Source organism: Chelonia mydas, chromosome 1, assembly GCF_015237465.2.
Source record: "Chelonia mydas isolate rCheMyd1 chromosome 1, rCheMyd1.pri.v2, whole genome shotgun sequence".
NCBI classification, from domain to species: Eukaryota; Metazoa; Chordata; order Testudines; family Cheloniidae; genus Chelonia; species Chelonia mydas.
The window spans coordinates 105,437,967-105,453,899 of record NC_057849.1 but is presented as its reverse complement, the minus strand read 5'-3'; the positions used below and the strand labels follow the sequence as shown (position 1 = coordinate 105,453,899).

General features: G+C 41.3%; 1 protein-coding gene across 4 annotated transcripts in view; it reads right to left on the bottom strand.

Annotated features, from left to right (window-relative positions):
- The window catches only part of MYO16 (myosin XVI), a 579,449-nt gene that overhangs the window by 219,763 nt on the left and 343,753 nt on the right, over nucleotides 1–15,933 (bottom strand). For all 4 annotated transcript variants that reach the window (XM_037896729.2, XM_037896722.2, XM_043535412.1 and 1 more), the window contains exon 16: nucleotides 3,103–3,250. In XM_037896729.2, the coding sequence (XP_037752657.1) occupies nucleotides 3,103–3,250 (148 nt within the window). The remainder of the gene's footprint in view (nucleotides 1–3,102; nucleotides 3,251–15,933) is intronic.

Below are 15,933 nucleotides of genomic sequence, written 5' to 3'. Positions count from 1 at the left end.
TTTTCCAAGCTGAAAAGTCCTAGCCTATTTAATCTCTCCTCATATGGGACCTGTTCCAAACCCCTAATCATTTTAGTTGCCCTTTTCGGAAACTTTTGTAATGCCAGTATATCTTTTTTGAGATGAGGGGACCACATCTGTACGCAGTATTCAAGATGTGGGCGTAGCATGGATTTATATAAGGGCAATAAGATATTTTCCGTCTTATTCTCTATTCCTTTTTTAATGATTCCTAACATCCCGTTTGCTTTCTTGACTGCAGCTACACACTGCGTGGACGTCTTCAGAGAACTGTCCACGATGACTCCAAGATCTTTCTCTTGATTAGTTGTAGCTAAATTAGGCCCCATCATATTGTATGTATAGTTCGGGTTATTTTTTCCAATGTGCATTACTTTACATTTATCCACATTAAATTTCATTTGCCATTTTGTTGCCCAATCACTTAGTTTTTGAGAGCTGTTTGAAGTTCTTCACAGTCTGCTTTGGTCTTAACTATCTTGAGCAGTTTAGTATCATCTGCAAACTTTGCCACCTCACTGTTTACCCCTTTCTCCAGATCATTTATGAATAAGTCCTAGGGGAACACCACTAGTTACCCCTCTCCATTCTGAAAATTTACCATTTATTCCTACCCTTTGTTCCCTGTCTAACCAGTTCTCAATCCATGAAAGGATCTTCCATCTTATCCCATGACAACTTAATTTACATAAGAGCCTTTGGTGAGGGACCTCATCAAAGGTTTCTGGAAATCTAAGTACACTGGATCCCCCTTGTCCACATGTTTGTTGACCCCTTCAAAGAACTCTAATAGATTAGTAAGATATGATCTCCCTTTACAGAAACCATGTTGATTTTTGCGCAACAATTTATGTTCTTCTATGTATCTGACAATTTTATTTCTTACTATTGTTTCAACTAATTTGTCCGGTACTGACGTTAGACTTACCAGTCTGTAATTGTCAGGATCACCTCTAGAGCCCTTTTAAAATATTGGTGTTACATTAGCTATCTTCCAGTCACTGGGTACAGAAGCTGATTTAAAGGACAGGTTACAAACCATAGTTAATAGTTCTGCAATTTCACATTTGAGTTCTTTCAGAACTCTTGGGTGAATGCCATCTGGTCCCGGTGACTTGTTACTGTTAAGTTTCTCAATTAATTCCAAAAACTCCTCTAGTGACACTTCAATCTGTGACAATTCCTCAGATCTGCCACCTACAAAAGATGGCTCAGGTTTGGGAATCTCCCTAACGTCCTCAGTCATGAAGACTGAACTACAGAATTCATTTAGTTTCTCTGTGATGACTTTATTGTTGTTAAGTGCTCCTTTTGTATCTCAATCATCCAGGGGCCCCACTGGTTGTGGAATGAGCTCTACTATGGGTAGGTGGATCTAACTTGGCTATCTTCTAATAAGTTCTTATAGAGTGGACACCTATTCTGATAATCTTTGTGAGGGTAGTGCCTGACCCTTAAGTCTATCAGCAAAAGCCATAAACTGTCTAGGTACCATATGTTCCTGAGTGTTTTTGTCCTGTAAGGTACCATGACAATACCCTTACTACATCAAGTGTATGAAGTTTAGCTTCCACTGGGGTTGAGTATGGCTTGGGGAAGGAAGCTGGGAGATGAATAAATTTGTTCAAATGGAATTCTGTAACAACTTTGAGACAGCGCTTGGGATGAGGCCTAAAGTGACTGTCTTTATGAAACATGGCATAAGGGAGATACTGCCATGATGGCCTGTATCTCCCTTTCCATTTGAGCTGATGTAATGGCTACTAAAAAGTCAGTCTTCATTGATACATGGTAGAGGGAATAGGTTTGTTAAGGACTCAAAGCTGGTACCCATCAATCCTGTTAATAATATACTGAGGTGCCAAGAAGAAGGGGGATCCCAAACTGGGAGGAAAAAAAAAAGCCTGTAACGAATCTAGTCACTGAACGGTGAGAAAATATAGCATGGTCCTGGACAGGAGAACAATGTGCAGATGTTGCTGCCATATGAATCTCATGGAACTAACAGAAAGTCCAGATTGTTTAAGGGCTAATAAATAGTCTGGTAGAGCTAAAATGGGTGTTGTTGAGGGTAACAGCTGGTACTAAGATGATCAGCTGGTTTGGGTTCTCTACAAGTCAGGTTACTTCGTAGCAAGACAGGGTGTGAATCTAGAGTGTACCAGTTTGCCGCACAGTACCATTCCATGTGGACACTGCTACAGTGCAGTGAACGTGCTGGAGTGGAGTCTGGCTTGCTACTGCACTCTGGGATCTTCAGTGGACCGTGTAGCAGTATCCACAGAAAACATTACCATGTGGCAAGCTGGGATGTTGTAGATTCACACTTTGGCTTGCTGCACAGCAACTTGCCATGTAGACAAGCCCTTCGTCAGTCTAGTTGAGACTTTCCTGCTTTGGAGCAGAATGATCTGAACTTCCCCTGAACAGCTTCTTTTGATGACTGTTAGCCAGGCAGCATCCAGACCGTCAGATGTTTGGAATGTCAGATCTGACTGTTGTGCTGTGAGACTGTGTTGGGCAAAGAGGCAAAATAACATGGGGCTGCGCTGAGTGCTTCACCAGATCTGAATGCCATAACTGCCTGGCCCCTGCTGGGACTCTCATGTTCATAGATCCTGCATCTTGCCTCAGCTTCTTCAGGACTCTCAGTATCATGAGGATCAGGGTAAGGCATACATCAGTCCCAGAGTCTAGGGGAGGAGAAAGGCATCTGACAGGAATCCCTTGCTGGAGGCCTCTCTGGAGCAGAACACTAGCATTTCTTGTTCTGGTCTGGGACAAACAGCTCTAGAAATGGTTATCCCCTTTTTCAAAAAATAATCTAGGGCACAGGCCTGGCCCCCACAGAAACTTAATGCCAAAAGAATCTGATCTCATATGCCTGGGTTGCACGTACACTAAGAATGAAACCCATGTGGACAATCACTTAAAAAAGAACAATAATTTTAAGCAAACATCTTTTCAAAATGAGGACTCTGTGTTCAACAGAAGTTGAAGGTGCTCAGCATCTCTGAGGAGTAAGGCATGAAATAGAAAAAAAATATTAGCTCCATAGCAAACATGAAATTGGTCTCCTACCTGTGTGCAGACAAGTTACTGAGGTACAGGCTGTACTTTTCTTCAGCCGACAGCCCATCCACCATCAAGTAAAAAACAAGAAAATTGCTCTGGTTGAGAGGCTGCATGACAACACGGGACTTCTCCAGCATGTACGTATAAATCCTTGCTGATTAAAACAAACAAACAAACAAGCGAATCATTAAATGGATTGTTTCTGACGTAAATTAAAAACCATTAGCTATCACAAAAGATGGAAAATAGACATTTACGCCTTATAAAAGGATCTAATAGTACAAGATGAAAGACAAACATAAATCTAATGCAAGAGCCACAGTCAAAACGCTGCCAGTAAAAACCCAAGAGGTTATAAATATAATGGGTGAAATCCTGGCTCCATTGAGAGTTAATGGCAAAATTCTCTATTGGTGAGCTTGGTAATATTGGTGGTCTTATATATTTTGCTTGTTTGCAGAGGAAACAGTAGTCAAACCCTTGAAAGAGGGAGAAACAGACCAACTATAATGTAACTATAAAACTTCCCTGAAATAAGAAAAGAAAGAAACTGAAGTTAAAATAAAATGCAGATATTATTTTTTGATTATGCACTCAAAGGAAATGCACTCCAAAAACCTTAACTCTAAATTAAACATGTTTTGTATACAGGATAATATCAGTACTGTATATTCGGTAAAGTATGCAGCTAGTTTCAACATAAACTTCAGTGCAACATAAGCATTTAATAACTACTGATAAAGTATTTATGACAGATGGTATGGATCTGTAAGTGTTTATGACAGATGGTATGGTCCCTAATTCACAACAGAAATTTAGCATGTAGATGTGGGGATGGGTGTTGTGTTGAAGAAAACCCCAATCTGTTTGTCTGAAAAGATGATACAGAAATTGGCTGGGGCAGAGGTACGCAGACTGCTCTGTGAAATGCAGCATCTGGGCTGGATCATTGAACCTTTAGAGGACAACCAATGAGCATCATTAAGGGACTTTGTGTCCTCGCTGAGCCATCTCCTGGAGTGGGCAGTGAACCAAGACCCTTCTGTGCATATACAGAACTGGATAAGACTGGTGTGGTGTGGGGTGTGGCAGGCCTAGTTCAAAGGAAACATGTCTGGACATGCAAGCTGACCCAGAAGGATGGATTAGGTAAAACAGATGGTCCGCAAGCAGGCTGACTAAAGAGTAGTCAGAGGAGAGAACTGCTTTTATGAGATGTAAACTATTCGTTCACTTCTCTGTCTTCTCTGTAACTATTCTGAGAATGACTATTTATTTTGCTCATTCGAAGTGTAAACCTAAATACAGTAAGCGCTGTTTCTTTTCTTTTAATTCTATTTGCTCTCTCTTTTTAATAAATCTTGTCTTGGTTATGCTTACTGGTGTATGAATAGTTGGTTCCATACAAAGTAAAGCATTTTTGGATACTACACCTCCTTCTCAGTCTCAATCAAGGGGCATAAACAAAGGTGTCTACTCCCAGTAAATTGGGTTGCTATTAGGCTGCAGTAGATGAACATATGGGGAAAAGTCAAAGGAGGTGAGAGTTGAGTGGGGTGTTGGTCACAGTGTGCATTGTAATGGATTTAAAGCTGTATATGTAACTGTTCTGACTGTGTGTTTTGGGTATTGCACTTCTATGTTTCTGGAAGTCTTCTGTCTCCTAGCACATGGTTCTCAAAGCCGGTCCGCTGATTGTTCAGGAAAAGCCCCTGGTGGGCTGGACCGGTTTGTTTACTTGCCACTCCGCAGGTTCGGCCGATCGCGGCTCCCACTGGCCGCAGTCCGCCGCTCCAGGCCAATGGGGGCTGCGGGAAGCAGTGCGGGCCAAGGGACGTGCTGGCCGCCCTTCCTGCAACCCCTATTGGCCTGCAGTGGCAAACTGCAGCTAGTGGGAGCCGCGATCGGCCGAACATGTGGACCGCGGCTGGTAAAGAAACTGGTCCGGTCCGCCAGGGGCTTTCCCTGAACAAGTGGTGGACTGGCTTTGAGAACCACTGTCCTAGAAGCAGCCACCGTTTCTGTTCAATTTAGATACAACCTGTTACAGAATAAACAAATATACAAATTGGATCCATACATGTACTGTCTTGCATCTTGTGCAGTCATTTATGTGCAAAGGGAGCGAAAAGTAGTTATAAAATGATTCCATTCTGATTTGAAAGAATTATACACCCATTTTTTCACAAGTGTAAATGATTGGAAAAGGTGCAAGGCAGTGGAGAACTGGGCCCACTGTACTCTCACGGAAACTCCCCCTCTCCTTTTTGTTGTTTTCCTTTAAAGTCATTTACACTGAAAGTTTCTCATTGTATATATAAAACGTAATAGTTATAATTATAAGGATTTCAGTGCAAAAATTCCCACTGGCGGTGCCAAGCTTTGACTTCGTCTCTAACGCTGCCATTAGCAATCAAAATCACTATCACAATTTTTTCCCTAAGTAGAGATGTTAGGACTGATACTTCAGGGCTGTATGGCTGCTTTGTGCCACATGTGTGACATAATCTTGCCCTAAAGCCATGATTTTAATCATTCCACAGAGGATGAACCCATTGGGGTCATACAGCCAGCGCAGGACATAGAGCCAGCATGTCAGTCATCTAGCCTACTGTTGGTATAGTGAGAAAAAGGGGACAATGGTGGAAGAAAGAGATGTGTCTTGAAAACCATTATGCTGATCCTGGCCTGTGTTTTGGCCCCCCGTTTTACCGTTGCTGCACAGCATTTACTGCAGCACTGCTACTCTAACACAGATCGACAGCACAGGGAATCTGGCCTGAACAGAACTGCCCAAGAATCAGAGTCATTACATGACTGAGGTTCCACCAAAGTGGAATAGAAAATATGACTCTGATTAATTAATAAGTTAAAACATTCAGTGATGCCGAACACTTGTACATGCCAACACTATCAGGCCTTATTTAGGCAGTCAAAACTAAAACCAACCTCATTCAACTACTTTAAGAAATCCACTTAAATAAGGATAAATGTGCCTATTAATCATCTTGGTTTGCTCATCTCCAGATATGGGAAGAACTGTTAAGAACTATCAGGTTTCTGATCAGCATGAATCAAAAACATCATCCTCTTAATGCAGCTTAATAGAATTCAGAAACAAACCTAACAGTGTACTATTCTTCTATAAGGTGAAATATGTTTTTTTAATCTGTGTGTGAAATAAAATGTATAAAGTTAAGGAAATATAATAGAGTTCTAAACCAAAGATGTACTGTATTATTTTTGTCCAGTAGAAATTATGCCTATACACAGCGAGGAAATTTCCACTCCCTTTCATAGATCACTTGACCTAGTCAGTAGTTACAAAGTCAGCAAGCAGACTCTGTATTGTAAGTGTGGACATTGGGTCCTTTTTTCAGCAATTCATTCTTTGAAACTGCATCTCTCTCTCTCTCTCAAAGACCATGCTGTCATCAGCAGAGCTGTTTCAAAAGACAAAATAATGTTTGATGGATTAGAGCTGAACCATTTTGTGAGAATATATCAGAGAGCTGTTTTGGCTCCAGTCTCTTCACTTTTTGTATAACAAAAAATAATACTCTGAAAAGTGGTTGAGACCTGAAACCATTTTTTTTTAGCCAATCACCAGTACTTGTAACACACTGTTTCCTATTCTGTAATGACAAACATTTAGGGGAAAATAAATTCTGCTTCATCTCATGAATCAGGCTGTGTCCTTATGCTTTAATGCTATGGAACTTACTCTCAGAAATAATGGCTTTCTTTCTGAAAGTGAGGCTTGGGAACAGGGAAGTAGGAAACTGTCAGACTTGATTTCCTTTGGGATTAACTGCTGACTTTCTTTTCAGATTTTTGAGAAGCTGAATGACCCTGGCTTACTTCCTTGACATGACATCCATGACAGCCAGGTGTCAACTGACTCAGGAAGACATTTTTTCCGCCAACATACTGAAATGTCCACGTTGGGTCTCAATTAACTTCTGGCAATACTAAAATCATCTGGTGTCATTTCTGTGCAATCAGTCTCTTCAGTGACTAAGGAATAAATATAAACAACTACTATAGTCTATCAGGCTAGCTCCAACTTCCATTAAACATTTAACATTTAATTTGCTAGAAACTGTTGTTCTTTGAGAGTCATCCCGATGCATTCCCACTTTTGGGACCTGTCCACTGGTGGTGGTAAGTTTGCGGCCAAGTGGGAATGCTGAAGCCATCAAAGAAGAAATAGCAGTTGCTTCAGATTATACTTAGCATATTCCCAGAAAGGTAATACACAGAATGATGCTCTGAGAAACAACAGTAAGGCACCTCAGCAATTTTAGGAGGTCTTCCCAGTGTTAGATAGGGCTTGAGGGGGGCAAGAAGAAACATTTTGGGATTGCATTGCTTTGGGAAAGGTGGAAGTTCAGACTGTGAGGTCCATTAGGCAGCTATGGAACTTCAGGACCTCACCAGACTGTAATTTATGAGTGGTCCTGGACTCCTTACTTACATTAAACTCTCACAGAGCAGGATCTAGGAGTAACACTTTCTACCATCTCCACATGACTGGTAGACTGCTTACCATCCTGGAGCACGATGACGACCTTGGTTATACATGCAGCTGGACTATAGCAATGCGATATCCATGGCATGAACCATTAATCCTTCAGAAACTCTGAATACATAATGCTGCAGAACATCTCCTCAACAACATGGGCTACCACAAGTGCATCAAGCCTGTCCTCTGCTTTCTATACTGATTTTCTATTGAGTCAAGTTCAAACTCTTGGTCCTTATCTTCAAGGCACTCAATGACTTGGACCCAGCATATCTAAAAGATCACCTAAAGCTTGGAATAATAGCCAGCATGGGTTTGTCAAGCACAAACCATGCCGGATGAACCGAATTTCCTTCTTTGACAGGGTTACTGGCCTAGTGGATAGAGAGGAAGCAGTAGATGTGATATATTTTGTTTTTGGTAAGGCTTTTATGTTGTCCCACATGCTTTTTTCATAAGCAAAGTAAGGAAATGTGGTTTAGTTGAAATGAACTATAAGGTGGGTGGAACAACTGGTTGAAAAACTGAACTCAAAGGGTAGCTATCAAGGGTTTGCTATCAAATAGGGAACATGTATAGTGTAGGGTTCTGCAGGGGTCTGTCATGGGTCTGATATTATTCAATACTTTCATTAATAGCTTGGATAATGGATTGAAGAGTATCCTTATAAAATCTGTGGATGACACCAAACTTGGACAGGTTGCAAGCACTTTGGAGGACAGGATTGGAATTCAAAATGATCTTAACAAATTGTAGAACTGGTCTGAATTCAACAAGATTTCTGCAGCCTAGAGCATGGGTCACTTTCAGCTTTAAACTAGTATAAATGGTGGAATATCCGTTACGTGATGTCTTTAAATCATTATTTGAGGACTTCAGTAAATCAGCCAGAGGTTATGGGACTGTTACAGGAGTGGGTGGGTGAGGTTCTGTGGCCTGCAATATGCAGGAGGTCAGACTGGATGATCATGGTGGTCCCTTCTGACCTTAAAGTCTGTGAGATGAAATTCAATAAAGGCAAGTTCAAAGCTCTACATTAGGAAGGAAAAAAATCAAACAACCAATTACAAGTTGAGGAATCACTGACTAAGCAATAGTACTACTGAAAGGGATCTGGGGGTTATAGTGGATTACAAATTGAATATGAACCAGCAATGTGATGCAGGTACAAAAAATACTATTGTTCCCCTCTACTCAGTACTGGTGAGGCATCAGCTGGAGTATTGTCTCCAGTTTTGGTAGCTACACTTTTAAGAAAGATATGGATGAGTTGGAGAGAGTCCAGAGAAGTACAACAAAAATGATAGGAAGTTTAGAAAACCTGACCTAAAAAGAAAGGCAAAAAACACTGGGCGTGTTTAATCTTGAGAAAAGAAGACCAAGGGGGGACCCAATACTAGTTTTCAAATATGTTAAGGGCTGTTAGAAAGAGGATGGTTATCAATTGTTCTCTATGTGCACTTAAGATAGGACAAGAAGTAATTGGCTTAATCTGCAGCAAGAGAGATTTAGGTTAGCTATTAGGAAATTACCCTTAAAGTTAGAAAAATTTAAGTACCAGAATAGGTTACCAAGCAAGGTTGTGGAATCCCCATCATTGGAGGTTTTTAAGGACAGGTTAGACAGTCACCTCACAGAGATGCTCTAGGTATACTTGGTCCTGCCTCAGCATTGGGGGATGGACTAGATGATCTATCAAGATGAAAGATGACCTATCAAGGTCTCTTTCAGTCCTACATTTCTATGATTCTATGTAGACTGTGACCGACAACTCCGCTTCTCAGGCAAAATGGAACTTTCTTCTATAAGGGTAAACCTCATCTGTAAGCAGATGGAGCTCTTTCAGAGGCTTGCTGGAAGCTGTTGATGTTTGGGTTTGGTAGGGTTATTTATTATGTACACACTATGTGATTGTATTACAGAAGCCAAGATCAAAGAAACGCACCTTGCTTTTCAATCAGAAGATAGTGAGATTTGTGATGGTCCTTGAATTTCCTCAGAAACTAAGAACCACCAGAAAGCTCACCACTTTCTGCTCCAAAACCACGGTGTGTTTCTTTGCCCTGCCTTCTCTAATATAAATTCATAGCAGTATGTATATAAAAAAAGATAAATAACCCTACCAAACACAAACACTCAATTGCATACACCATTCCTACCTTGGGGAGAAGATGAAAGAAAGAATAACCATGTGTGGCAGATGTTAGTGATATTACTTAATGTACTACAGGAAGACCCTCAGATACTATTGTGATGAAGGAGGTATAAGACCCTATAGAGAAGAGAAGAGAAGAGAAGAAATAGGAATCCTGAATCTTAAAACCAACTACAGGATTTTGTCATTTTTTAAGACCCTGACTTATGAGGACTATCAGTCTCCATTTTTCAGCTGTGCACTAAGGCACATTTTTAGGGTGAAAAATGTCCTTTCTAATTAGGGCTGTCAGTTAATCGCAGTTAACTCAAGCAATTAACTCAAAACAAATTAACTCTATTAAAAATTAATTGGGATTAATGGCCGTTTTAATCACATTGTTAAACAATAATAGAATACCAACTGAAATTTATTATAAATATGTTTGGATGTTTTTCTACATTTTCAAATATATTGATTTCAATTACAATGCAGAATACAAAGTATACATTGCTCATTTTATATGATTATTTTTATTATAAATATTTGCATTGTAAAAAAGATAAAATAAATAGTATTTTTCAGTTTACCTCATACAATCTCTTTATCGTGCAAGTGAAACTTCCAAATGTAGATTTTTTCTTGGTTGATAACTGCACTCAAAAACAAAACAGTGTAAAACTTTAGAGCCTGTATCAGTGTGCTGCTCTTTTAAGACTGCTGACAGCATGTTCCACACTTCATCCCTCTCAGATTTTGGAAGGCACTGCAGATTCTTAAACCTTGGGTTGAGTGCTGTAGTTATCTTTAGAAATCTAACATCTAGCATTATGCCCCATATTCTTCATAGTAATATTATTATGAGTATGGCAAAATTATGATGTATTTTGTGCACGATAAGGCATGTGAGATATCATTGGAAAGGTTATGATTTACTGAATATGATTACCCTACTTGTATGCATATATCATTTTTGTATCTGAAGTTAGGAATATTGTCTATGCATCTATTACAAATGTGTTTACACTTGGGGAACACCCACTAGACAGATTGCAATCAGTCTAAATGGCTCGCTGGGAAGAGCGATTTGGGAGAACAATAGGCTTCAGAAGATGCTAATCACCCACCTGCCTCAAACAGCCTCTGAGTTATGACTGCAGGGACATGTGAACAAGTCACCTGGTACTGGACTCCATGATACTACTAGTGTTTTTCCACTGACTCGGGGTGGGGAATCAACCTGCGAGACAAAGGATTCCCGCCATATGCAAAAACTATTTAAGGCAGGGGAGTGAAACCATCACAGTTCGCTCTTCACTGACTCCCTGCCCAAGAAAGAGGACTCCTGGAAACACCTGAGAAACAAAAGGACTGAACTCGGGGGAAGGGCTGACCCCAGGCTAGAGGGTTGTCTAGCCTGTGAATGGAATATCTAGAGATTTAAGCTGCGAACAAGTGCAGCTTGCCTTCAAGACTCTCTGCAAACTGCCTAGAACAACATTTAGGGTGAGAATTTGCTGTTCATATCCAATTTAATTAGTATATTAAGCTTAGATTGAGTTTTTGTTTTATTTGCTAGGTAGTCTGCTTTGATTTGTTTGCTATCCCTTATAATCACTTAAAATCTATCTTTGTAGTTAATAAACTTGTTCTGTTTTGTCTAAAACCAGTGCATGTAGAAATCATAACTTGGGGCAGAAAGCTGTATATATCCCTCTCCACATTGAGGGAGAGGGCAAATTTCATGAGCTTACGCTGTACAGTTCTCTGTGCAGCGCAAGACAGCACAATTTTGGGTTTACCCTCTAGAGGTGGGTATGCACTCCAGTATTGGGTAATTCCTTAGCTGATTTCAGCGTCTGTGTGTTTCTGCAGCTGGATGTGTCCCTACCTGTGTGCTGGTGAAAGTGTGAGACTGGGAGCGTCTGCAGCTTGTCGCAGCATTACAGGGTGACAGGGAGCCTAGGCTGGTGGGTCAAGCAGGCTCAGTGATACCCCAAGTCCTAGGTGGCACCCCGTAGGGGGGGAACCTGTCACAGGTAGCTTCTTTGTGTTTTGTCATATCTGCAGTGAAAGTGTTCTTAAATTGAACAACATGTGCTGGGACATCATCCAAGATTGCCATAACACAAAATATGTGGCAGAATGTGGGTAAAACCACAGAGCAGGAGACATACAATTCTCCCCCAAGGAGTTCAGTCACAAATTTAATTAAGGCACAGTTTTTTTAAACGAGCATCATCCGCATGGAAGCATGTCCTGTGGAATAGCGGTCGAAGCATGAAGGGGCATACAAATGTTTAGCATATCTGGCAAGTAAATACCTTGCAACACCAGTTACAACAGTGCCATGCAAACACCTGTTCTCACGTTCAGGTGACATTGTAAATAAGCAGAAGGCAACATTACCTTCCTTAAATGTAAACAAACTTGTTTATCTGAGCGATTGGCTGAACGAGAAGTAAGACTGATGGGACTTGTTGGCTCTAAAGTTTTACATTGTGTTATTTTTGAGTGCATTTATGTAAAAAAATTCAAAATTTTAAAGTTGCACTTTCACTATAAAGAGATTGCACTACAGTACTTGAATGAGGTGAATTGAAAAAATATTATCTTATCTTTTTTACAGTGCAAATATTTGTAATAAAATAATAATATAAAGTGAACACTGTACACTTTGTATTCTATGTTGCAATTGAAATATATTTGAAAATGTAGAAAACATCCCAAAATATTTAAATAAATCGTATTCTATTGTTTAACAGTGTGATTAAAACTGCGATTAATCACATTTTTTAATATCATGATTAATCACAATTAATTTTTTAATAGTTTGACAGCCCTATTTCTAATGTATATACTTATTTTATTCACATTCAGGGAAGGAACATGAAGCAGCCTTAACATTTGTTTCTCAGAATATTTGGGGCATGGAAATGAGCAAATTAGTCCTGTTTCTATTGTATAAAGCATAACTGTACTAAGTCGCCAAAATGGATATGAGATGTTATTGTTTGATGTAAAATTTAGGTCCTTTCTCATATGTTGAATCACTTGTGATAACAAACCACTGTATTACTTTGGAGGCTCTTACTCACTTCCTTCACATTGAATTATTGGTTGTAATTTTGTCAAGCATTCTCAGTTCTTGTTGCACCTCAGTGTGCATCTTCTATGATAATTTGACGTGAGTCAGACCTCGTAACAAAACATCTTTCATTAAGGTTTCTAAACAACCTAAAATCTTGCCGGTCGTGACCTAATTTTTAAAGTTTTGTTTACAAACCAGCTGCATTTGTCCCTGTTTGCATAAATGTCAGTTATAAAGTCACATCTCAAGAGAATCTGGTGCTTTTGATATTTACACTGTTCATTCATGTTTAAACAGTGCAAGAGATGGTAAATATTGCTGCAAATGCTCTTCCATAGAGTTACACAAAATCACTGAGTGGGTTTTAATCTACAGGTCAATACAATGGGCCTGATCCTCTTCTCACAGTGGTATAAATCAGGTGTAACTTCACTGAAAAAACTGCAGTAAGATGGCCTATTTCAACTTACAGCTACTAACAACAACGTATTAGCCACTTTTCCTGCTACATTCCTTGTCTTCTGGCACCTTGGCATGTAAATGATGACATCTTAAACTCCCTCAGACTCAGTAAGAGTCACTGGGCCAAATTCAGAGGTGATGTGTAACCAGGTGTAAGTTACATGTTAGTATGTGTTAATGGACCTGATTCACCACTATATTATTCCAACCACTGAAATCAACTAAGTGGTATAAAATTGAAGTAACAATCCTGAATCAGAGCCTGGAAGTTTAGCTGCATCTAATTCATGGTGGAGAAAGCTGGTTCAATGTGTGGCCCCAGATCAGTCAGCTAAGAATGTGTATTCTGGGAAAACAAAAAACAGACCCCAGGCATCTCAAAATGAGTACTCAAAATTAGTAGAAACTTTTGACCTTAATATCTCAGTGGGTCCATTCCGCATATGCAAAATGGAGATAATACCACCACCTCATCTCATAGGGTTGTTGTGAAAATAAATTTGTTAATGTTTGTGAAGCACGCAGATACTGTAACGATGAGTGCCATAGGAAAGTCCATGAGGAAATAATAATTCTGTCTTCAGAGCAGGGTTTGGATAGTGTGCAGTACATTTAAGGCATGGGGCCACACATTGAACAATAAGGATAAAACAAAATATATAATACAGTAAGTCCTCACTTAACGTTGTAGTTATGTTCCTGAAAAATGCGATTTTATGCAAAACAATGTTAAGCGAATCCAATTTCCCCATAAGAATTAATGTAAATAGGGGCGTTAGGTTCCAGGGAATTCTTTTTCACCAGACAAAAGACATATACATATACAGTATAGGTTTTAAACAAGTTTAAACAAACAGTTTAATATTGTACACAGCAATGAATGATTATGCAGCTTGGTTGAGGTGGTGGAGTCAGAGGGTGGAATATTTCCCAGGGAATGCCTTGCTGCTGAATAATGAACTAGCACTTGCCTGAGCCCTTAAGGGTTAATACGCTGTTGTTAATGTAATCTCACACTCTACAAGGCAGCATGGACTGAGGCAGGAGGGAGGAAACACAATAGATGCAGGGCAGTAGTTGCAAACACTTCCCTGCAAAAACTGAACGTGATGATGAGCCCACGCTATCCAGCTGGAGCGTACCTCTCCCTCCTCCTGACAGCATATGCACGGCTGCACAGGTGCGGACTTTCCAAAGTGCTGGGGGGTGCATGCATGAGTGAGAGACGTGCATTGCCCCTTTAAGTACAGTAACGCCACTACAAGTATGTTGCCCTTTTAGGCAGATCAACCAGTTCAGACAGGAAGCAACAGCTTCCAGCAAGCTCCCTCCATTCTGTCCCGGAGCCCTGTCCCCCTCCTCCACTTTGTGGAGAGAGGGTACAGAGCGGGGGGCAGAGGCAGGGGGACATCCTGACATCAGCACCCTCTCCTGCCCTCCCCCAGCAAGCAGGAAGCTCCAGGGAACAGCTCGAAGGCAGACGGCAGGAGCAGCACGGCAGTGGGGGGAGGGCCACCTGAACTGCTGATGGGCAGCTGCCCAGCCACGGTACCTTACAGGGAATTTAGGAGCTGATGGGGGTGGTGGAAAGCTGCCGCTACCCGCCCCCCCGGTTCTTCCTGCAAGCAGTGGACAAAGAAGGCAGCTGCCAAACAACGTTATAAGGGAGCATTGCGTAACTTCCCTAAGTGATCAACAACGAAACAACGTTAACTGGGACGACTTTAAGTGAGGAGTTACTGTAGCTGCTTATCAGTGAGCATCTCCATTATTTGTCCTGTGGACAAAAACAGCACGGCTTGATCATGTGGTCGGTTGCACTCATTTCTTTGTGTGTCCCCTCCCCCCGGTATCTGCAGCAGTGCTGCCATCTTCTTCAGCTCCAGGTGCCCCCTGCAGGCTGTCAGTCAGCCTATGCAGGTCTTGTCTGCTTTGGCCTTCTGGCCAGGTCACACAGTCCAAACCCTTTTTTACCCTTCTGGGCTTAATTCTTTTTCCACAATCAACTCAGCAGGGTCCCTACCCTCAGTTGTGGCCACAAACAGACCCTACGATTTGGCTGTGGCCTAGTGTGATGGGGTGTGCGTTAATCCCACGCTATGGGTGGAGGAAATCCCACCCCTCATACCATGCTGGGCATGCTCCAACTGTTGTGCTAGTAGAAAGGAGAGCAGTTCAGCTCAGTCTGGGCAGGCCACTGAGGAGGAAGCATGGTTGGTGGAGGCTCCAGGCTAAGAGCCGCTACAGCCCCTGACTGCAGGAACCAAAGATCCTAAGGACTCGACCGGAGACCTGCTACCTCAAGTTGATTGGTGGAAGTCAGAGTTCCAGAGAGCTACCCATGCCAGGGAACCCGGAGACCCCAACAACATATGGACTACAGCTTCAAGAAACACAGTAGGAAGGGGCCCAGGGAAGCGAAGTGAGTGGTATCTCCCACCCATGTAAAGTCAGTGTGTTGCAGTAGAATCCCTGCTGACTGGGTGGACTTGCCACTGACAGGGCCCTGAGCTGGGACCCAGTGGATTCGGGTGGGCCAGTGTTCCCCTACCACTGTCCATTGGGCCACACTATCTTGAGTGCAAGGACAGTCTGGTAGACTGCAACCATGGTGCCCTCACAACC